The sequence below is a fragment of the Betta splendens genome, chromosome 3, assembly GCF_900634795.4.
Source record: "Betta splendens chromosome 3, fBetSpl5.4, whole genome shotgun sequence".
Taxonomy (NCBI): domain Eukaryota; kingdom Metazoa; phylum Chordata; class Actinopteri; order Anabantiformes; family Osphronemidae; genus Betta; species Betta splendens.
The window spans coordinates 3,953,259-3,976,152 of NC_040883.2; the positions used below are offsets into that span (position 1 = coordinate 3,953,259).

At 48.5% G+C, this 22,894-nt stretch overlaps 1 protein-coding gene across 4 annotated transcripts in view; it reads right to left on the bottom strand.

Moving 5' to 3' along the window:
• Positions 1 to 574: 574 nt before the first annotated feature.
• Positions 575 to 22,894, bottom strand: part of cd276 (CD276 molecule) — a 42,748-nt gene continuing 20,428 nt past the window's right edge. For 2 of the 4 annotated variants that reach the window (XM_029145493.3, XM_029145490.2), the window contains 4 exons: positions 15,054 to 15,191; positions 12,231 to 12,272; positions 8,216 to 8,255; positions 575 to 1,402 (listed from right to left, as the gene is read on the bottom strand). In XM_029145493.3, coding sequence (XP_029001326.1) covers positions 8,233 to 8,255; positions 12,231 to 12,272; positions 15,054 to 15,191 — 203 coding nt within the window. In that variant the 3' untranslated portion in view covers positions 575 to 1,402; positions 8,216 to 8,232. Of the gene's footprint in view, positions 1,403 to 7,633; positions 7,973 to 8,215; positions 8,256 to 12,230; positions 12,273 to 15,053; positions 15,192 to 17,826; positions 19,118 to 22,894 lie in introns of those variants that run through there. The other 2 variants (XM_029145491.3, XM_029145494.3) reach the window with 2 other exon arrangements.

The following is a 22,894-nucleotide window of genomic DNA, read 5'->3' on the forward strand; positions in this document are numbered from 1 at the left end:
ACACACAGCAAGGTCAAGGGCTACTGTACAGAGAGATCTGCACATTTGGACACAGCCTGGGGTTTGATCAACACTCTCATGCAGCTTAGGAGGAGAACACGCTGTGTGTGTGTGTGTGTGTGTGTGTGTGTGTGTGTGTGTGTGTGTGTGTGTGTGTGTGTGTGTGTGTGTGTGTGTGTGCGCGTGTGTGTGTGTGTGTGTCGGCGGCGAGATCGGAAAGCGTTTTTGGGGCTAATACAAAAACAGACTTGAGCAACGCAGCGGCACAGAGAAAACCTATTATTTAAAACAAATAAATGTGGGATAAATGAGCATCTGCAAGAACGGGGGATTAGCCCTGAAACGGGAGCAACAATTCCACGAGTCACTGTTGACCTGCATGCAAATGGAAGATTTGTTGTATAATTTATGTTCAAATCAAAACTGCTCAAGCGCCTGCGTGCGAAAAACGGAAGCGCTGAAGGGAGGATTTAAGCAGCATGTCTAATCCAGCGGGTGAAGAATTGCCTGTAATGAACTCGACCTTGTTCTGCCTGAGTAAGCACAAATAGGAGCAATAATTACCAATGACCACTCAGTTTTAACAGGTCTCTTTAATGTAAATAGGCACTTGGTTATCAGACCCAAATGGCTTTGGCATTCATACATGGACATTTGGCAAAAAGGAACTCGCTCAAGTACCTAAAACGACAAAACAACAGATAAAACAGGAAGTCCAGTCTTTAGAAGCGGCAGAAGCTTCTCCACCAGCGGTGAAAACCAGCAGACAGGTAATTAAAACGAGTTCTTACACGTAAGGACACTCAGAGCATGTTGGAGGTTTGCGTGCATTCAATTTAAAATCCCTTAAGTTCCTGAATAAGGCAGAACAGTACACAGTGACAGGTAGGAGCTCCAGCAGATGCTAATTAATAAGTGCAGGAGTTACAGGAGCCCACCTCCCTCTCTCTCTCTCTCTCTGTGGTGGAGTGACAGTGACGGCAGCTGAGGCAGGGTCATCTCTCTAAGTATCTCATTTCCGCTTAAACAGGAGATCTTGGGCAAATGGCCCATCACAGCCCATGCAGAGTGATGTCAGTGAGGGAGACGGGCTGCTGTCCTTTTCAGACGCCGCTTCCCTTTCGCACAGCGCAACGGGCGCGACCCGCTCGAGCCGATTCGCCGCCGCCGCCGAGAGGAGGGAGGAAGGGAGACCGCCGCGTGATGTGTTTATGTGTCGTGATGGAAACTCGAGGGAAAGTCTTTGGGGAAAGAAAAAAAAAAAAAGAGGAGATGATGGACTCATCGTCTGCTCAGTGAGGCTTTGACATTCTGTAGGGGGACGCTGGAAATAGTCTCCAGGTTGATGGATAGGTGGAGTGGGATTAGCCGCCACACTCATCTCCTACCTGCCGCCCGGCCCCTGGAAGCAGACACAAAAACACAACACGAGCAGTAAAATGTGGTGCCGCTCACCGTGGGACACGCCATTAGCTGTGGAAAATAATGAGCTAATCCCTCTGATATGATTTGAGCTCACATGCTGATAATTAATACTTCTACAATAATTATCGCCATATTCTGAAATAATAACAAGAGAAGAAATTCGGCAAATTTGACTTTCACACAAGAGGAAGTTGTGTTAACAAGGATGCGACACCCTTCAGGCGCCTCTACCTACACACCGGCTTCTCTGTGAACTCGTAATGCTTCTCCTCACTCGTACCCCTGTGGACGGCCGCGCCGCCAGCACACTCAAAGAAATGCTTCTCCCTGCATCATTAAACAGTTTGAATTAACTTGGCTGGAATTTAATTATGTCACACATGAAGCTCTACTACTCGAAGCATTTAAAAGCAATACACTCGGCTACATGCTCGGAGTCCAGCCTTTAGATACATTATTGAGTCCGGGCGGCTCGAGCCGCATGCGACCGGACTCCTAAATGACAACAGCGCAGTCGCCCATCAGGACGGAGCTTTTATTTGCCGTTTCCTGGTGAGACGTTGGACTTAAATACCCACAGAGGAGCTAATCATTTCCCGCCTAGTCGCTCATGCCCTGCGTTTCGTCGAGACTGTACTTGACTGAACCTTCCAGGAGTCCACTTCGGAGTTAGACGTTGCGCAGCTAGAAGAGGGTTGACTGTTTGCACCTGTGCGACTTCCATTAGTGAGCTTCTAATTGGCACGGATTTTAAAGCCTTTATTACATTTTAAACATGTCAGGCTGCTGTGATGTGGATGAATCCTAAATTAAATTAGAAGGGCGTTGGTAGCAGCTTCAAAAAGCCAGAGCCAAAACCCTGTAAAATCTGCCATTTTAGGTCATTTAACTGCAACAAGAATATCTTTCCATGGTGTTTTCCATTTGCTCCCAGTCCAGACGTCCCCCTCAGTTGCATCAACACGTGCGTTTTCTCATCAAATTCAAATCCCCAGAGAGCCGCGACCACATGTATGTGTAAGTGGAGTCATGCCACCGAGTCTTCACCCAAATGCAATTCAGAGTCAGAATACTGGAAATGCTTTTCTAGGATTGTTAACACGCGCACTGAAGGGAGAGAAGCCGTATCCAGCTGAGAGTTCAGCCGGCGCCTTCCTGTCCAGGATCCGCAGCTGCTGCAGGACGCAGCGTTCCTCCACTCGGCACCGAGCTGACGGACGCCTTCATTTACAGCCTCCGCGCTCCAGGAGGGCGCTCCCGTGAAAGCGGCGCACGGGCTTGATTCTAATCAACCACCGTCAACTCGAAAAGCGCTCATTTCCATTACAATGCACAACCTTCGTGGCCTCGTATTTTTCCACACAGATGGAAGCGAAGGCAAAGCGGCGCGAGCTTCATACACGCGGCCACGAACGAAGCGGTTTGTAAACAACGTTAAAGACGTATTGGGGATAATGAGGAGAGAGCTAAACCTCGGTGACACCACAGCTATTTATGCAGCCAATTATAATGTATTTACCAACAAACACAGCCCATGGTGTCCTTCTGTTTTTATGGATTCAGTCACAATCGAACAAATAACTCTCGGGACTCCAGACTGGGATCCGCAGGAGCTCCCACGGGTCCCAGGGATGGAAATAGGGGAGTGTGGGACGTATTTAAATAGCAGTGAACATGAACGTGGGCAGAACTTTAACAGGCTATTATTATTATTAGACTCAACCAAGCGTGGAACTGCACAGAGGTCATTGAGCCTCCCGACGCACCGCCGTCCCGTTCCTTCAGCATCTCTCACTTTGTCCCAACGACGACGGCGACGGCGTGCGGAGCGCGCGACCGGTCGTCGTCACCGCTCCGATGTGAGTGCGAGGCAGCAGGACGTTCCTCTGACTGCGCTTTAAGGTAGAACGCCCTCAGCAGCCTGCAGGCAGACCCCCCGTGGTGGTTATGAGACCTCCTTCACAGGGAACCCAGGAGTGCATTAATCTTGATTCTCCGCGTCAGCGTAAAGGCTCCAACGTGAGTGAGGGAGACGCGACGCATTGACCCTTCATGACGCCACTCGCACGCTCGCCGCCGCCCGCGGACCCATATTTACCGCCTCACACCGGCGCCGCTCTCGGGTTGTTTCCTGATGCTGCGTGAAGGTGACCGGCGCCGCGCGCGCTGAACGGAGCGCAGCCAGGAGCCGGTGCCAGCGGGCTTCCATTCATCACAGCTCGTTACCGAGGCAACACAAATATACAGATACTGTATCGGTTAATTACGCTGTACTGTACACGCGCGCATCCATTTTAAAAGCAATGAGCCATTGGAGCCCGATGCATAATCAGTGAAACCCCGCTGTGTCTACACCTCGATGCCACACACTGAAAGAGAGACGGACTGGAGGCACACGGGCGATCAAATGACTGCTCCAAAACCACTGCAGACTGGATTCAGCAATTAAAAGGGCCGTAGGTGGACAGACGAAATGCTCAGCTTCTGAGCACTGAGCACTTCTTCTACTCTTCGGGGTATTTCTCATTTGCGTTCGCAGTGATGCTAATATGCTGCGGAAGACATAACGGTCCACACACACACACACACACACACACACACACACACACACACACACACACACACACACACACACACACACACACACACACACACACACACACACACACACACACACACACACACACACACACACACACACACACACACACACACACACACACACACACACTTCCTCTGTTTGGCGTCACAGGTGATGCTGCGTCTGCCGGACGCTTCAGTTTTCATTCCTCGGAGCTGATGTCCGTCCTAAAGGCTGATCCATTATACATGTAGATGCTTTGGAGGCTCTGCGCTGCTGCGACGCCTGCCTGTTTCTCCGCCACTGTTTCTTGATCTGCGGCATGTCTTCTGGCGTGTTACAGAATCACAACGTCCCAGTTGTCCGTATCCATGCGCACAATTCCATTAGCGTTTTGCCAACTTCTCCACATCGTTGATCTTGTTCACAGCCTCTCATCTGCATTATGACTAATCTATAGTAGTTAATTGAGCCCAGAGGCAGTTGGATTCAATGAGGGCTCCTGTGCTTTTCTGGCAAAAACAGGAGAAAAGAGAGCTCTCAGGAGAGGCCCCGCTCTGTCGAGACGCAAACAGAGCAGAACTGCTGCCATGTTCATTAGCTGTCATTGATCAGTGATTCAGCCGCTGTTCAACTCCTACCACAGCTAACATATTACCGGCTCCATGTCCTCGCAATTAATGCGAGGGGAAGATGTGCAGCCAGCAGCGCGTTCGCCTCATTCCGTTTCATTTTACACGGCTTGCGTCTGGCGTGGATGGATGTTTGCCGAGTTCAGCCCACACGTCCACGCCACAGATTCCTGACATCAATAAGGGCCGCTGTATTAAGTTATCGGCTCCTCTCGGCGGCCGTCAGTGCTGCGACCCGTTCCTTCACACGACGTGCACTGTGCAACGGGGTCGTGATGTATGAAAATGCCGATAAGCGACTGAGACAAAAGTATAAATGATGCAGAAATCAGAGCTGCTGGAAGTCGCCCTGAAGGGACGCGGCGCGGTGTAAGTGTCCTGTCTGACGGCATCAGCGTCTGCAGAGCCTCACCTGCCACGCGGCAGAGAGCAGCCGGAGGAGGTCCCGTCTCACTCTCCAGAGAGCTCCCATCTCCTCTCATCTCCAGCCCCCGGACGAGGCTTTTAAAAACCCGCCTTTTAAACCCAACTCTTTGTTAGTTTAACAACTTTTACTGCAGCGCTTCCATCCTTTGAAAGACATCGCACTATTTATGAATAGACCAATGTAAACGCTGAGCTATTACTGCAAAAACTAAAACAATACGACATACTCTATAGAATGACAGTCCAGTGAATATACAACTGAAAATTAAATCAATATTGCAGAAGTGCGCTGGAGGACGGGGAAGTGCCATTATGTAGCACTAATTGCACCTATAGGGGCTACCTTTAAAAAATGTAATCCATGCTCTCATTGGAATTCATTGAAAGTCCCCAGGTAGCTGACCGGGACTATCTACTGTACGCTGCTCTGCATTTCACTGAGTTTTCTTTATTCCCTTTATGTCTGCCTTTTAATATTTATCCTCTTCTTGTGTGCCGGAATTTCTAGGCCAAGGTTCTGCACAATGGCGCTCCCTTTAAACACACTAGGAATCCAATGCTAAATTTCACCGGAGAAGTTTCACGGCCACTTTTCAGCACAATATTTTCATGAAAAATAATTCAGCTTTTTCGCAAACGCCGTTGGAAGCAGCGTTGCTCAGACCCTGTGGTCCCATTAGCATTTTTATGTAGACAATTTTCCAAAACGTCACACGGGCTTTTGGACGATTGCAGTGAGTCTAGAGAGGAGAATTAAATGCAGGGCTCCTTAGAATAAGAGCGATGAGCATAAAGTACAGATACATTATGTATAGATAGAAATCCTCAGCACGTCTTTAAAAGCATCTATATTCATTGTTTTGGGCAGAAAACAGAAAAAGACACCGGTGAACGCAGCGGCCGTCTCGTCGATCTCTAATGTGGACGTTAAATTCGCTGAACATAATCCACTAGCAACCACTTAGTCGCCATAATGATCAGTACATAATATTTACACCCGCACCAACAGTGGCAACAGCCCAGTGTGCTGCAGACTGTCGTTTATTGTGTTATCTGTGCTTGGCTGCCTTTAATGAAACCATAAAGATTTGAGCGGCTGACCATAAGTCAGGAATGAACACATGTATCGATAAGGCAAAGGTTTATAAAAACAAAGCACCCCCTGACTCTGAAACAAGTTCATTAAATGCAGAGGCTTGCTTTATTAAATGAAATATGCTGCACTCTGCATAAATGTATTAATCAATAGCAAAACTGCCACACAAATATTAGAATAATTGATCGGGGATGATTCAGCAGCAGAAAGGTCCAGGGGCCTGTAGGATATTACTTAGCAATAACGGCCTCTGTGAAGGTCAGTGGATACTACAGTAATGACAAATGTCCTCTCTTTGACTCCTGCTGGCCAGACTTTATTTTAGCTAGTTACAGGAAATTACTTCCTACACCTTCAGCCGTTCTGCAGCCACTCTGCATGCCGGCGTTACGGCAATGGCCAATCAGGGTGCAATAAAAGGAGCTGGAACTGCCCAGCCTTGTTACGAAAAATATTCACACGTCTGACACCAAACTGTTGGTTATTAGGGAAGATTTAGAGGCCCGCGGAGAGCGGACATGCGCTGCGCTGCTACTGTATGCTAATGCGCGTCAGTGGGGAAGTAAGTGGGACTCAGACGATGGAGGGACTGCAGCATCAGCAGCGGATTCCTTTACCTCCTCTGCGAGTGAGCTCACCAACTGGACACGTTCCTCTATGCTGACAGATAAAAGGGATGCTCCACTCGTTATAAATGAGTCTAAATGTCACATTTTGAACAGGGTATAGAAGTATTTACCAACTCCGGTAGAAGGTGCATTAATAAAGCGGTGTCTCATTTCTGCAGCAAATTATGGATCAGCTCCACCTTCCTGCTTTCGCTCCAGCGCCACGGTGACGGAAAATAAATATCTGTCAAACGAATGATGGAGTGTCTCCAAAATGTCTCCAAATATGAATGTCCAATATCAAAACATCTATGTCACAACAAAGAGGGAAAGGTATTTTTCTCCTTTGAACACGAAACCATCCCGTGGCCTGACAGCCCCTATCTGTTGTTGATTACTCCCCTGTACGGCAGCTCTCCCACCAACAGCTGCGAGGCTTTGAGCTCTCCTGGCTGATGGGGTTCCGTGCGATCCTTCCGATGGGGGAGATGGAGCCTGACGCGGGCCGGCCTCGGCTGAGTGAACACGGGGCCACCGCTGGGAGGGCCCCGCTCACTGCTCTCCCTCAGCGGTGCCGACCCCATGACTCCCGTGACTGTGGGAAACGCCTCTGCTACAGCTGCCGGTCCACCAGACCAGATTGGACTGAGGTAATAAAGGAAATACAGCCATGCATGCAGCTCTTACAACGTAAACACCAATAAAGAAAAGCTATTAAATTACATGAAATCATCTTTACCAAGAAACCTCTGAGCACTTATTTACTGGTGAACGGAGAACTGCAGACGAGCCAACGCATAAATATTGCACTGCGCCAGATGGTTGTGCCTAAATTATACAGTAAACCAGAAGAGTAAGACTCAGCCTAGAAAGAATCTATGGTTTTATTCAGTATATAAAATATATTAATGGAGAACATTGAAAAATATAAACATTATTGCTGATAATTCGTAATTTCTCAATGCAAACCTAAGAAAAATCAGTAGAATCAGTAAAAGGTTGCTGAAAGGCAGCAGCATCTTATTATTTACCGTGTCCTCCACAGGCTGAAGCTCACGGATTAATAACCCACAGTAACGTGAGTCTGACTAAATGTGCACGCTGCGGGTTCAGAACGCATGAATCACGCCCTCAACGCTTGCTGATCGGCTTCGGCGGCGAGTTTCTGTCCGCGTGCCAGGCAAAATGAAATCAGCCAGTGACCCTGTGATTTCGGAAGTCAAAATGTCAAGGCTTCTCATATCCCCAACTGTCTGCTGAATTAATGCAGCCAAGCCTCATTACAGCAGCACTTACCCACAGCCTCCAGAGAGACTATGTCCTCCAGAGCATTACTGCTAAAAATACCAGGCCATTGTAATGAGGAGGAAAAAAAGTCAACCTGACCCCAGCAGCACAAATGTAGAGAAAAACATGCCAACAGTGTAAATATCAGTGTAACACTCACCTTCACTCACTGCGGCCTTAGCTTGTCAGTGGTGTCATGGCTAAAGGAGAGAGGACACAAACGTTTGCGTTAGAGAAACATCTGTATCTACGTGAACGGACGCCTGCGCAGCGAAGCCTCGCCGCAGGATTTGGAGCTGTGATCACGTTCCCCCCACTTCCATCACTGGCCTTTGCCTCCGCTCCATCCCTGCGCATCAACTGTGCCACGGCTAACAGGAAGCAGAGGGCACGGCGCTTTATTTAATTAGTCGCAGCAGCTGAGTGCTCATGTGGGAGCAAACCGGGGCGGCAGATTGGGCCAGTGAGATGGATAGGCACCGTCCCACCGGGCTTTGGCTGTGCTGAAGGGGGGGGGGGGGGTCCGTACAGACCGATTCACTCCTGAAGTGGCAGCGCTTCCTCACAACGTCACTTTTTGCACTGTTGTTTTTGTGCGATACCCAAAGCAGGCAGACGACCGGGCCGGACCGGGCCGGACCGGGCCGGACCGGGCCGGGTTCATTAGCGGTGACACCCACTACTCCCAATGATTCAGAAGCTACGATTGTCCGATTGCTGATCAGGAGGCGTCGTCCTCACAGGCTGGATAACCTCCCCCCATTCCTCCCAACATCAAGGAGCAGCAGCGGAACCGCAGCAAAAATGATGAAGCATTTATATGTTATAACTCAAAATAACAGTAAAGCCATCAGCGCGTGAACAAGGAGTGGGTTTCGTCGTGTGAGACATACTGTACATGACGGATGTGATGGGAGGTTTATAATTCCCATTATTGCCAAACTACTTTTCTTACTCTCGGCATCAAAAAGGCATCTCTCCGAGTGGCTCCTTGGAGAGAACACAGTAGTAAACACGGCGCTGACTCCACGCCGCCGAAGCAGCGACGAGCGCGAGTGCCGCGCTTGAATAAAACGGCTGCAGCTACTAGGCCGCGGTGCAGGGAGCTTCTTTTAATTAGCACTCTTGAAGTTATCCAGTGACCCACATCTCATAATGAAGGCAACATGAATGTTCTATTTACATATCTTTAGCCAGTAATGTGTGACCGCTGGGAGAGCCCGGTGCTGTGCATGCGCTGCCAATGAAGAGGGGGTGCATGTCAAGCAGAGGCGCCTCAGGCTGCTTTCCAAGGGCCTCTCACTGCAGACTGTGGTGATGTGGAATGGTAGATCAGTGACCTGCAGGTCTGTCAAACTGGGTTACGCCACGAGAATACAGTATGCAACGCTTTAATAGGCCTCGCTCGGGTAATTCTGCTCCCCCCAACAATCCGATTCCACCTTTTAGCGGTGAATCGTCCCAACTCATCTTTTGCAGCATCTGTAGCTGGTGGTTTGCAGTGAAACCCAGCGAATGGATGCGAATGCAGCAAATGGGAATAAGAAACCTTGGTAACGACGCCCTGTGGAGCGTCGTGTGACAGGTTTTAAATGCTGTGTTTCCCACCTAAACAGAGTGGGTGACAAACACGGTGGGTGCAGCTCCATCCTTATGGGGGAGATAAATATTACATTGTTTACATGCGTGTTTGCCTGCCAGCAGTCGTCTTCTTCAAAGTCTTTGTCGGTGGATTTCTTGTGAAAAGGCAAAACTAAACACAAACAAACTGGCTCCATACCGCTACAGCCTAAATGGGCAGTTTCCAGCAACAAAAGAATAAAAAAGTAAACTCAATGATTTTGTTAGTTGTATTTGGTGGCTACAGCCGTCCTAATTTTATGCAGACAAAAGTCTAAGTAAATAAATAGTTGCAATGATGCCTCTGAACCTGACGACACGACCCTCACAACTTAACCAGGGTCCACATAAGTGGATCGTTGACTAACGCAGGACTCGGACCTGAGCCCTAATGGCTGAGGATTCAGGAGGCCGCGTGGTGCTCGTGGTACCGAGCGCATGCAGAGACCTGAGGTGCACTCTGCACATGTCTGCACGGGGATGCACTCATGGACACCAGCACTGCCTGTGTGCTCCAGTGTGTCTGTGTACCAGCAAAAAAAAAATAATAAAACCAGAATCAAGCTCTGCTGTTTTTTAAACATTAGTCCCCTCTGCTGTAAAGCCAACAATGGGATCCTACCCTCCTGCAAATGAAAGAGCCCGGGTCCCCAGTTATCACTGGTTATTGTTCCAATCAGGCTGGCTTTGAAAGGGGAGGCACGCTCTCCTTTGGACAGCTCATTAAGATAACACACAAACGTGGCTCCCCATCATCCTGGGTTTATTAAAGTGAGCCTCATTTCGCCTCTTTTGTTCCGCGCAGGAACCACCGCCTTTGTCAGCGCAATTGGAGCCAGATGGCAAAACAAAGCTGCCTGTCTGGAGTGCTCTCCGCGCGGTCTCAGGATGCAGCGCTATTAGGCTGACTTCACCAGCGCGCCGCCTGCTGCACCCACCTGCATCAAGCAGAGCGATAGTCGAGTTCCTCGCTCGTCGCCGGAAACGCCGCTCTCGCTGCACCAGCGCTGCCACAGTGGGCGGAGCTGGAGGAACGGGGCGGCCGAGTTATGGAATCGCTCAACCCGCTCATGGCGGCACAGATCTTCAGAGAGGGAGGCATCAGAGAATAACAGTCGCCTCATTCGGTGACACTCCTTCACCTCTCAGCCTATTAAAATCACATGGTATTAAGTCCGCTGTTCAAAGAGAGTCTAAATAATTCAATCAGACTTTAGACGAAGTCAAATGAATAACTCTAATGACAGCGCTGCTTGAGGGAGAAGTGCTGAGGACGGCGAGCGTAGTCAATAAGGGGTGGGCAGGCTGAGGACGCTTGCTCCGCTTGCTAATAGCAAAATTAATTCTGGACTCATGAGGTCAAATTCATATTAAGCACACATATAATTATTTCGTCCTGGTTCAGAGGCACTCTTGTGAAGTTGGAGATAAAATCCTGAACGAACCCTTTCTCTAAATTCTATCGAATGTAAGAAAGGCCTGAAAATCCCTTGCGTGTAACTGAATAGGCATTAAATTCACAGGGAGGTGAGACGTATAAATGAGAAAGAATTTGAGCCTACACAACATGTTAAAGCAGCAGTGGTTCAGCGGGTAGACCCCCCCCCCCCCCAGGCCTCCTGCAGCTCTTCCTAAAGGTCTGCTGTTGCTGGTGTAAACTCCGTAGGGCTTCAGATGTGGAGCTTGAACGGGGCCAAGCCACCGCGGACAGTGTTCCTGCACCTGCTTTCTTCTCCAGATAAATCTTAAATCACACGCAAGACTGTTTGGGATCAATGTTTGGCTGTAAAGTTGGGCCGTTCCCCGGGGGGAGGGGCTCCCGTCTCCAGGACGCTGATCAATGATGCCTCGCACACACATCACGCTTCCACCCCTACGCTTCACTGATCAGCTGAGCATCATCTATTCATGAGCTGCGCGTCAGATCTCTCCAGCATGTTCTTCACCTGGATTCAAACACCTCCAACTTGCTTTTAGTCGTCGACGGTGCTCGGTTTGTGCATCTTGGCCAGCTGCGATCTTTTCTTTTGCGCTGGAACCGAGTCTCCCAAGGACAGTTTCTGTCTATTGTTGTCCAACACGCAGCCAGTTCAGGAACAGTGTGTTATCCGTGTCTTAGAAGGACACTCATTCGTGTGTTCCTCCGCGGCGCCTTCTGTGCTTATGGGCTCCAGCTGCAGCAACTTTCTGGAGATTATAGTTTAGACTTTTTAAAGAAGCCTTGGCTACAGCTCGCAGAGAACTACCTTCATTTATCAAGAAAAGTACAGAGTGAGGAGGTTCATGGAAATAATTGTTTGTCATTTTGTGCACTAGTAATTTAAACTGAATATTAAGGAAGAACTAATTATTAAGTGCATTCATTTGTTTGCATGAGTAGTAAAATGAATTTCCATCTAGGCTAAAAATTCTGGAAAACCTGCTGCAAAGTCTTTGAGTTTCTCACTGAGTAGCAAATAAGAGTAGCTTATATCAGCTGTATTTACCACATGCTGCACAGTTATGCTTCTAAAACCCTGGGGAGAAAGAGGCTGGTGGGGTGTGAATTGGCTGACCTGTCTTTGACTCCCCTTCTTCCAGTTCCTTGGCCTCCTCCGCTGTGGAAAGACACAGAAGCCATTAGAAGTGTGAGCTCCACCACAAACGGCAGCCGCAATGTAGTCGCGTCATCCGGGGCCGTGGTGAGCAGATGCTGCACAGCTCAAAGGCCGGCCGCCACGAAAGGGCCCCCACCACGTCACACAAGCGTGCGCGGACTGATCCGTGCCCGTCCCTCAACCTCCCGTCCAGCGCTTCCACTGAGACGGTAATCGCATCAGGCTTTAGCTGCTGGCTCTCTGAAAACCCACTGTCAACAGAGTGAGGACGCAACTCAGTGATGGCTGTGATGCTAACACGCATTTACACGTATGCGCAGACACACACACGCACGCACGCACACACGCACGCTAAAATTAGACCTCAGCGAGATTATTGGAATATTCCATATTCACTGCCGTTGGACCTGAGATCCACCGTTTAGCTTCTGATATTAGGCATGATATTAAATTGATAATGGAACGAAATTATTATCGAGGTAACACAGATCATTTGTTTTTATTCACCCTGACTGTCTGCGACTTTGACAGCAGAGACTATAATCCTCCAGGGAAATTAAACAAAAATCCTTATTATTACAGCAGCAGAACGTGGCGGGTTTCCTAATTCAGACTTTACATTCTGCTCCTCTGTTAAAGCTTCGTTTCATGCTCTATTTTGAAATCACGTTTTATAAAAACCTGTCTTGTTGTATTATGAAACAAACATTATTACTATCGCTCAGACCAGGTTCTCGTCCTCCAGCTCCACATCGTGCCGTTCCATCCACGCACTGAAACACACACACACACACTACATATCAACCGCTGCGGCAGCGGTGGAAATCCCCCGGAGAACGAGCACCGATGGAAGAAGGAGCTTCATGAAACGAGCCGCACGATTCAGGGTGAGCATGAGGTCACCCTCAGAGCATGTAATGAGAAGTGAATCCTTGTACACTGGGTGTGTTAAAACTTTGTGTCCCTATTCATTGCAGCCAAAATGTAGGGGGGGACGAAGCAGGCCGGTTGTGGCTCAGACTCAGAGGCAGAAAGAAAACCTCTCGTTAAAGACGAGAGAATTATGGGACGGAAGCAGAGGCCGCCTCCGGCTGGGAGAGTTCCCCGTCATCCTCCTCTCCCGTCTGTGTTTTTCCAAACGGCAGTGACGTCACGAATGAGGTTTCATCGTGTAGTTTCAACGATATTTGGTGATCCTCAGTGACATCACTGCAAACAACAGCATTGAAGCTGCTCATATTTTCCTTCTGAATCTAAATTCAACATATTTGTCATTTTGTAATATCAGGTGTCAGGATAAGCTTCTCTGTGGATGTTTTCAAGAACAGTTTCCACAGCGATTAAAAAAGTGTTTCCCTGTTATTTCATGGGTGTCACGTGACCCCACAGGAGATTAAACTGGGGATTAAACCTTATAAAACATGCGCTCCAGTGTTGTGAAAGCCCCTCAGGGAAACACTGGCTCCCTCATGACTTTCATCCGTCACACTGGGGAGATCGGTCCCACGTCCCCTACACATGGTCACAAGGGGTAGGTCTGATTAAATGACACGCTCATTTAAATGTGAAATGAGCTTCAGATAAATGGAACAGTGGCTCTGGATCGGGGCTCGTACTGGATCCGCAGTCACGCTGGTTACGTAAGGAAGGGCAGCGGGAGGAGCGCTCCCACAGGCTGCTCTGCTCGGTCAGGACACGCGTGTGGGTGCAGCACATGCGTCCTGACAGGCGCGAGAAGCGACTTACTCACTCCTCCACTCGCGCCGACCCGTCCGTCCGAGCCGCCCGGACGCGATGACGCGAGTCGGCTCCAATCTGGAGCCCGTGAACGCATGCGGCGAGCGCAGCCCCCGCCGCAGCCCGGACGTCTGCACAGAACCTGGTCTGAGGTCTGCGTCTGTGTTCACCACCGGCCGAGGTTCAGTTTTGGGCTGTTGCTTAGTGAACTCAAAGCTGCAGAGGCACCGCCGGCAGCAGCACGTCTCACTGAGGCCAACGCTGGACGACCACATAATCAATCCCGCTTTCAGTGTTGGGGCTGCAGGCAAAATAACCAGAGCTCCTCATCCGCCCCACCGAAGGAACGACCCCACAACCCTGGAAGCCCTTGGCCTGTGGGGGAAACCGCATTATATTTCTCTCTTTCCATTTCATTTGATTTCATACGTTCTGTGGAGCTATTTACTCTTTCCTCCGAGTCTGTGTCACTTCCATATTTATTTTTAAACCTCTGGGCCCTGGTGCAGACACTGGCTGACCTTTATTTAAATGTCTCCTCCACTCTGAGCGGATCTCATTACAGCAGAGCTGGTGGCTTTGCACTATCTATCTCATTTCAAAACTTTTTCTCTTTGCACTCGCGGCGATCCGCGGCTATTTCGTGACGCTAATTACTGGACCGTAGTAATGATGTTCCTCACTGCAGAAGATATGCGTCCCACCATCCAAGGTCCCGGCAATGCGCATTAGGCAGAAGTCCCTCTGGATTCCCAAAGTTCCTTGAGCAGTTAACATCTCATCGCTGCTTTCTGCTCGGCCCCTGTCGTTTCACTGGGCCTCCCACACGGTCCAGGCAACGCGTCGCAATTACGCACATTATCTACTGCCCAAGATGTGAAGCGTTGAAGGCGTCATTGTGTGTTTTAATGAAGGTCTGAGTGAATGATAGGTCAGTGTCCATTATGCGGTTAGCCTTTGCACCGGCAGCTTAAAACATGATGTTACCCAACATATTTTTCTGAAGGCACCCCTGCTTTGGGGCGTCGGCGCTACGTCCTCTACCTTCTCTCCTGGCCTCCTCGCAGCTCTCCTTGATCTTCCTGCCGCAGACGACAGCCAGGGCGATGAGCAGCACCAGCAGACACACAGCCAGGCCCACAGTTACCCACAGAGCCACTGGGGGGAAGCCGATGTTCTGACCTGAAGCAAAGGGCAGAGGGAGAGAGGGGGGAGAAACAGGGGAGGCTCATTATTCACTCTTGCAGAGCTAAAAACAGAGCACGACTGTCACCGCTGCAGCCATCACCATTATTTGACAATTTTGCTGTTTTAGGTTGTTGTCATAAAAATCCTGAATCATCCAGACTGCAGACGTACTAAAACACAACATGACTGCACTAATGATGATTATTCCCATCATTATTTCTGCCATCACATCAACCCCTTATTAGGTTTGACTCAAACACAGCGGAACAGAAATAATCATGAACCTTTTCTTTAAGTGAACTGCGCAATATCTTCTTTACTAGTGTCCAATTAGGATGCTGGAGCCTTTTAACTGGGTCCAGATGGCAGATAACTTACCAGGCACACAACACTGTGTTGTCGTTACACTCAAACAGCATTGGCACGGCTTTTAGAGGATGTTGGCGCTAACTATCCCACCCCCTGCCTTCTGCTGCACATTGCTCAGATGTCTGATGCATTTGTTTAATAATCTATAACTTCTAAATGTGTGTAATAATATGACTGCGCTGGTACTGAGTAGACTGTTACTATTAAGCACCAACACATGCAAAATATATATAAATATATATACACACACAGTAGAATCAGGAGACAAAGGTTCAGTTTGCCTCGGAGACAATGACATATCAAAGCTAGTGACCGTATCTTGGCAAGTTGAAACTGATGAGGAGAAATAAAAACTCGTCAGCAGGACAAAAACAGATCAAAAGAGAGACAGTGACTAATTTCCCCGGGGTCTTGAAACTGAACAGCAGGAGAAGGAAGGGAAACAGTAGCATCACTAAATGTCTGAGTCTGGCTGCAGCACAGAAAGGCCTCCATCAGAGAGTGGCCACCACGGACGGATAAAAAAACAAAAAGACTTAAATATGGCTGACATTGGAAAGAGGAAACGTTGAAGCATCTGTAAAGTCTTGGCATCAACAATGAAGACGGGCTGCATCCTGCCAAGACGGAGGGCAAACAGAGGGAACCTTTGGGAGATGATCAATGCGCAGAAGTAAATCCAGTCCATCTGACGCCGAGAAATAAATGTACCTGATTGTCCCACAAACAAAATAAAAGAAAGGCCACAGAGGAGAAGTTGTACTCGCTAATTATAGCAGAGGGTCATGGAGAGATTCGTACACGCTACTGATGCAGTTGATGAAATCTGGTCGGAACCGGGGCGAGTTCCCCCCATTCTCAGTTCTAAAAGGACACTTGCGTTCAACAGTTCCTTGTGTTAAGAATGCAATAAATCAGATCAGGATTTGTTTGCTTTGTACCTTCTCCGTCCCTGCTCTCTGGTTTAATTAGCACACGTTACAAGGAAGTGTGGAAGAACGACGGTTAACACGGTAAACGTATGTCAGCGCGTTAGCTTTATAGCTTTTATTTTGAAGCGCGGCTGTGCCTCATGACGACCTCAGAGCAGCAGCACAGTCAAAGCACGCGATGCCCCCATTCAAATCTGAGGCATCTCGGTCAAATGGCAGCAACAGATTCTATGTTATTTATAGGCCAAAACGAGGCTGGTGATGCATGCGACTTTAAAGTAATCACTGTGATCTAATCTGAAGGGTGTCTGTTTAGGGTCTCGTGCGGAGGACGACCCGCAGACCTTCCGTCCGTGCAGCGTCTGTGGCACGAGGCGACGGATCCGATCTGGAAAGTCCATCTTGTCACGATGATGAAGCTGCGCTCGCGTCCCCGGGCCGCTCGTGACTGATGACGCCGCGGCTCCACCACCACTCGCCTCTTAACTCCGTTATCGTTAAAGAATGGCCGTCTGCGAGCCACTTCGCATTAACAGACAAGCCACACAACATGTGAGAGCTCATGCTCAGAGAAGAAGTAACAGATGTGTCTGTCTCTTTGTGACGAGTAAAGAAGATGTGCTCCTCTTTGTTCCCATTGTCTTTCTCATCCTCCTTCTATTCTCGCGCCCTCCTACCACACTCTCCCTCCCTCAAGGCAGACTGATAAAGACAAATGCCACAGCCGGCTATCATTGCTATGCCGGGGCCCAAAGGGCTGCAGGATCATATTTTTCTTCTTTTCTTGTTGATGATGTGATTTTGTTTTCTTCAGAAATAGATTTGTCTCTAATGGCTCTGTTTACCTACCATTTCTTTTCTTTTTTCCCACCGCTGCCTCAGTGTAAAAGGCTGAGGACGGACTGTTTTGAGCTGCACCGTCACATTACCATTAACACATCTGCAATTGCCTTGATGCCAAGAAAAATCACATGTTCAAAAAATTATCTATACTCTTTAAGGCAAAAGAAACTGTGCTAGAATGGCGTGTAGCTGTATTGTGTCGGGGTGGTACAGTATGAAATGAGCCCACACGCCACCCAACCGTCAGGTGCAGAAGCCACTCTGTGGTTTTCTCTCTGCTTTGCCACATAACTTACCACCATATAAAAACCTAGAGTCATTGTGAAATTCTGCTCATTTCAGCATGTTTAAACTGCTTGCTGCATTTATGAATTTTTATTGCATTGTATATTTTTGATATACGCCAGTAAAGCTGCACATGGTAGCGTTTGCTTTTTGTGACACCTCCTCAGCGCTTCCCGCTGGATTAATACAACATTTCCTGGTTAACTAAAATATAAAAATGACATGGAGCAAATTAGAAAACACCACCAGCGTCCGTTATTGGCTTATTATGACACTGGACAGAGTTTATGTCCCAGAGGGTGAAACGGGGCACTGCTGGTTTAGTTGTAAATCATTTGTGGTGCAAACAATTACAGGAACACTTCCAAAATATAACACAAATCCAATACGATACAAAACATTGTTCAGATTTTATGAACATGTTGGTGAGACATTGAGTCAACACTATAGTAGCTTCAGTATCTATAAAACAGTGGTGTGCTATTAGATTTAGCTCTATTTTTTTAACACCAACAACAGATAATAAACCTGTACCAGTGGTCTCTTAAATGGAGCCTAAGTTAATGTTCAGTCCAGAAGCATTTTATGTAGGTTGTAGAAGACACACCTGGAGCGTATCCTCCACTGCTCTGTCCACTTCTTCTACAAGGTGCTGCTCTACCTGGGCTGTTTTGTGTATCACAGGAGGCCACAGCAGGCTGCTATGGTAAAAATAGATATTTAATGGGGGCAGGCAGGAGTATAATAAAACACCACCTCCATATGGAGTTTCTAACACAGGGCACATCACCAGTGAGAAATGAGGTTCCCTTAGTCTCTGGAAGACACTATAGTGGAGTCACAAGGGGCCAGGTTAGGTATTGTTTGGACTTCAGTAAATGTGAGAGCCAAGATTTGCAGGGATTTTACAAGCCTGAGTGTTTTCTCTCCAGCACCTGTGGAGGAATAAAGTGCTCCTAAGACTCCCTTGCCTGTCATCTTGGTTCTGCAACATGAAGACAGTGGAGATCAAAGCTGCTTTCTCTCCAACTGTCACCCTAGTTTTACCTGCCTAGAAGAAGCCCGGCCTCTTAAGCTGTGACCAAAGGAGAGCAACGTCCCCTGACAGAGGGATGGCTTCGGGCTAAGAGGAGCCTTAAGGCTCATTGCAGATCGGGAGGACGAGGGATGAGGCAGAGGAGAGGAGAAGTCAATTAGGGTTTTCTTTTAGTGTCCGGATCAACACGCCGGTCTCATCACGCCTGGTTTGAACCCACAGGAACAGACACCAGGACCTGTGCAGGAGGGTGTTGATCACAGAGGAGCAAACTGGACCAGGGGCGAGCCTGGAGGGTGAGCCCCGGCGAGGCCCGGCTGGAGGCCGGCGCTCCCCTGGAGACGGGGAAGGCCTTTATATGTCACACGTCACCCTGCACACGTTCCTTCGCACAATAATGTAAGACGGAAACGTCAATGTGAGGCCTCAGTGTCACAGGTCGCAGTCAATCCAGACTGAAAGAGGAAAGAGCAAAGATTAGAGCTACTGTATATTATCATTAGCATAAAGGTGACCGTCAAAATCTTTCTGTTGCCATTCAACCCCATAATGATAAATTACCCCCCCCCACACACACACACACACCAGCTGTTCATTCCAGGGAACACCTCTTCTCTCAGGACGAGGACAAGGAGATCGCTCCTGTAGAAGAATTTGGCAAACTAAGACGGATGGCGACAGGCTTCTGTCCTGTCAGCATCTTCGCCTTCACTCCTGTTGCATTTCGATAAATTGCTTTTCAGCGAGATGATACCTCATTGTCTAATTGACATGCAGAGAAAGCCGCACGCTCATCTCCCGGACAATCTACACGCCGTGTGACGTTGCTGCCCTCCCCTCGGCGCCGCAGGCTGAGGCCGAACTTTCTGGCCCCGTTTTTCTCAGCATGACAACTACAAAAGCCGTCTGGCCGTTTTTGAGACTTCTCCAGTGGACGCCGTCTATAACGGGGCCGAGCTGGTGCCGTCCCACGTGAAGCGAGCCAGACTTTGATCGCATTGATCCGCAGGTGAAAACTTTCTGCCGGCCATCGATCACGTCCCACAGAGAACGGCCACAATGAGACCCAGGCGGTTCTGAGCTGCACCCGGCAAACGTGGTGCAAGGTCTAAATTAGAGCCATTGCACTTTCCTCAAAACAAGTCTGGCCGTTTACAATTCAGCGACTTAGTGACAAACCGTAAGTTGAGTGTGAATCGGGAGGATGTGGTTGAAAGTAAGTTGGACACAGGACAGGAGATGTTGGACACATATTATATAATAATACTTTACCTGAAACCTGCCAAAATCTGGCAAAGAGAAAAGCAAATGGACTAAAGAGCATTTACACTGTTCAGACAGAACACTGACGGCTTAATATCTGAAACCATACTTAAAAATATGTACGTGTGAATATATATAGATGTGCATATTATTGCGTTCCAATATGTTGCATGTTGCCAATTTTTCGTCTACATACAGTGCAGCGCAGGGAAATTTGCCTTCTGGCTGCTTTAATAATGCATGTTGGGGGATGTGTTCACAGCAAACCATCTGTAAACTACTGTAAACAAATCAGCTTGGCAGAATCGTGACATTAACCGCAGTAAACCTTCAATGACACTCCCTGATTTACCTGGAGACGAGCGCTGGGAACTCAAGCCACAGATGAATTCAGGAGCTGATTTCCAGCCCTGCGCCGATGCCGAGCCAGGGGCACCGCTGGAGTCCAGTTGTGACCCAGTGGACTCGCTAATTATGGGAACACACAGCTCAGAGCCACGCGTGCAGCGCTCACATTAAAAACGCGGGCGGAGGGAACGCGCTGGGAGAACACGAGACCAGGGTACGAGTGGGCGCCGCAGCAGAGACCAACAAAGCAGCTGCCAGAGACGATACATGTATGTATCAACTGTGGCCGCAGCTCCTTCCACGACGGAGCGGACGCCAGACCTTACATCAAAGAGCATCAGAGCTGGAGTTTAAAGTTTCACGGTGCCGCCACAGTGAACGCGGGGAGGCCAGAGAGTGACGGGTGAAGGAGCAGCGCGTGGTCAGAGGAGGCCACCGTGAGGAAACGCGTCATGAGGGGGCTCTGAGACGGGGCTCCAGCAGACAACAGCAGCACTGGCCCGGTCTGAGGCCCCGTCCGAATGATGAGACGAGGAAGCAGAGACTGTAACGCACGCACACGCACGCACATGTACACATACGCACGAACGCACACACGCACACACACACACACACATAGAGAGAGAAGCTTTGAGGCTGCAAAAACCAATGATCCTCCAACCACAAGCAACACAATCAGACAAAAACACACTTTGAATGCGTGTACTGTAGCTCTACTGTGGAACGTGCAATTAATCTCCACCAGATATTAAATTACACTCCAAAACATTACTATTGAGCTCATCTCCACTGCCTCGGTGTAATAAATTGTTGCCATGGTCTGCCCTGGGATGAGGTTGAAGGTGGACGACAACGCTGCCTCACAACCGCTCCGCTCACCTCATCCAACATCGGCCGCGCCGCCTCTCATCATCTTCCTGTCCCTCCCAGCTCCAACGGGAGCTCAATTAAAAACTCCTCTGATGTCTAGTAACTGACAGAGACTCCATCACTTTCACACATCCCCCTCCACCGAGAGTGGCATTAAGATGTTGGAGGCAGAATGGGCTATTGATTTTCTTTTTCTTTTTTCCTGCTGGTCACTCACTCCGCTCTTCGCACGGCCATCTTCGCCGCGCAGGCGGAACTGGAGTGAAATAATCAGTTAACAATGTTTCGATGTCTAAATTTTAATTAGCTTTAAAACAAGAGTTGCCTGCGAGATCCGCAGGATGTGTCGAACCAAATCACTAGTGACAGCTACCTGTAATGGAAGGGAATGTGGCTGGGAGATAATGCTAAGTGGAGGCGCCGAGCGCGGAGCGACGGGGATAAATAGCCCTTCAAACCGGAGGACGCGCAGCGAACAGGCCAAACGGGGTTCTGCGCCTTCGCACCCGCTGTCCTTGACGACAGGTGTGTTTCTGGTCGTCACAGAAAAATCAACTCAATATGTTGTCAGTGAAACTATCAGCGGGCTGTAAAGACGAAGCACAGAGCAGGAAGACTGTAAACGTCTTCACTGAATATGGACCCTGCTGATTTCTATCCAAAGTTTCAGAGGGTTTATTGCGATGGCACATTCCTCCACATTACATTTATTATAGGAATTCACTGTCTATAATAAAAGCTTAATTAGCAAATCTTTAAACTATTACCCCGATCCTGCAGGCGAAGTATTTCTCCTCAGCTCACATTCACTCGCTGCTGTTGAACCTGTACAGACGGTGTGCGCACAGTGCACAACTATTGCTCAAACATCCCCTGTGTTGCATCAGTAAAGCGCAAAGTGGGTGAGAAATATCATTCAAGATATGAACTAGAACATGACACTTACTGAACCATCCATTTAAGTCACAACATGCAGTATTTGTAGTGGTATTCTCTCCCCCATTTGCTTTTTCCTTCTTACATACAAACTTCTTGAATACAAAGAACTGCCCGGACCTCTTTAAAGCGTGCGGGTTCTCAGTTCGCTTCCTCCTCTGCTTTATTTCTGGGAGAATATATGATGGCAGACTTTTTTTTAAGACATATCTCTGTATGTCTTTGCCTCGGGCTCTCATTATGAAACAGCATATCTCATTTTCCTCTGCTGCAGTCTTTGGTGGTTACTGGAGAAAGAGTTGAATACTCTCAAAGCTCTGAAGCTGGCCTGGGTTCAGAGGGGGTCATTTCTTTTACCGTCAGCTGGCCGCAGCAGTAGCGGAATCAGACGTCCTCACTGTACGATCGTATCGTTCCCCTACAGCTTGGAGAAAAATAAATACCAATACAGGGATAACTGATAGTAGCTGAAGCCTGCTGGGAGAATAACACGCTGCTTAAAGACGAGGCAGATGTGGAGGATTATGACAAACACTTTCATTATTCCTCTACCCAAAGAAACAAGAGGCTATTAATGATTTCAAAGCTTTTAAGATGTGGTTGGTGGAGAGACGAGACAGCAAACGTCTAATTAAATACAGAGGAGTTTAGACGGCAAGAACAAGAATGGACAAAAGCGTAATAGCAAAATATAACTCTGGGCCAAACTCCATTAGTTTATTTGAACTGATATTTTGTTGGTCTTGAATACGGTGGTAATTACATTAACTAGTTATTTCACATTTGTTTTGTTGTCACTGACCAACTTTGACACC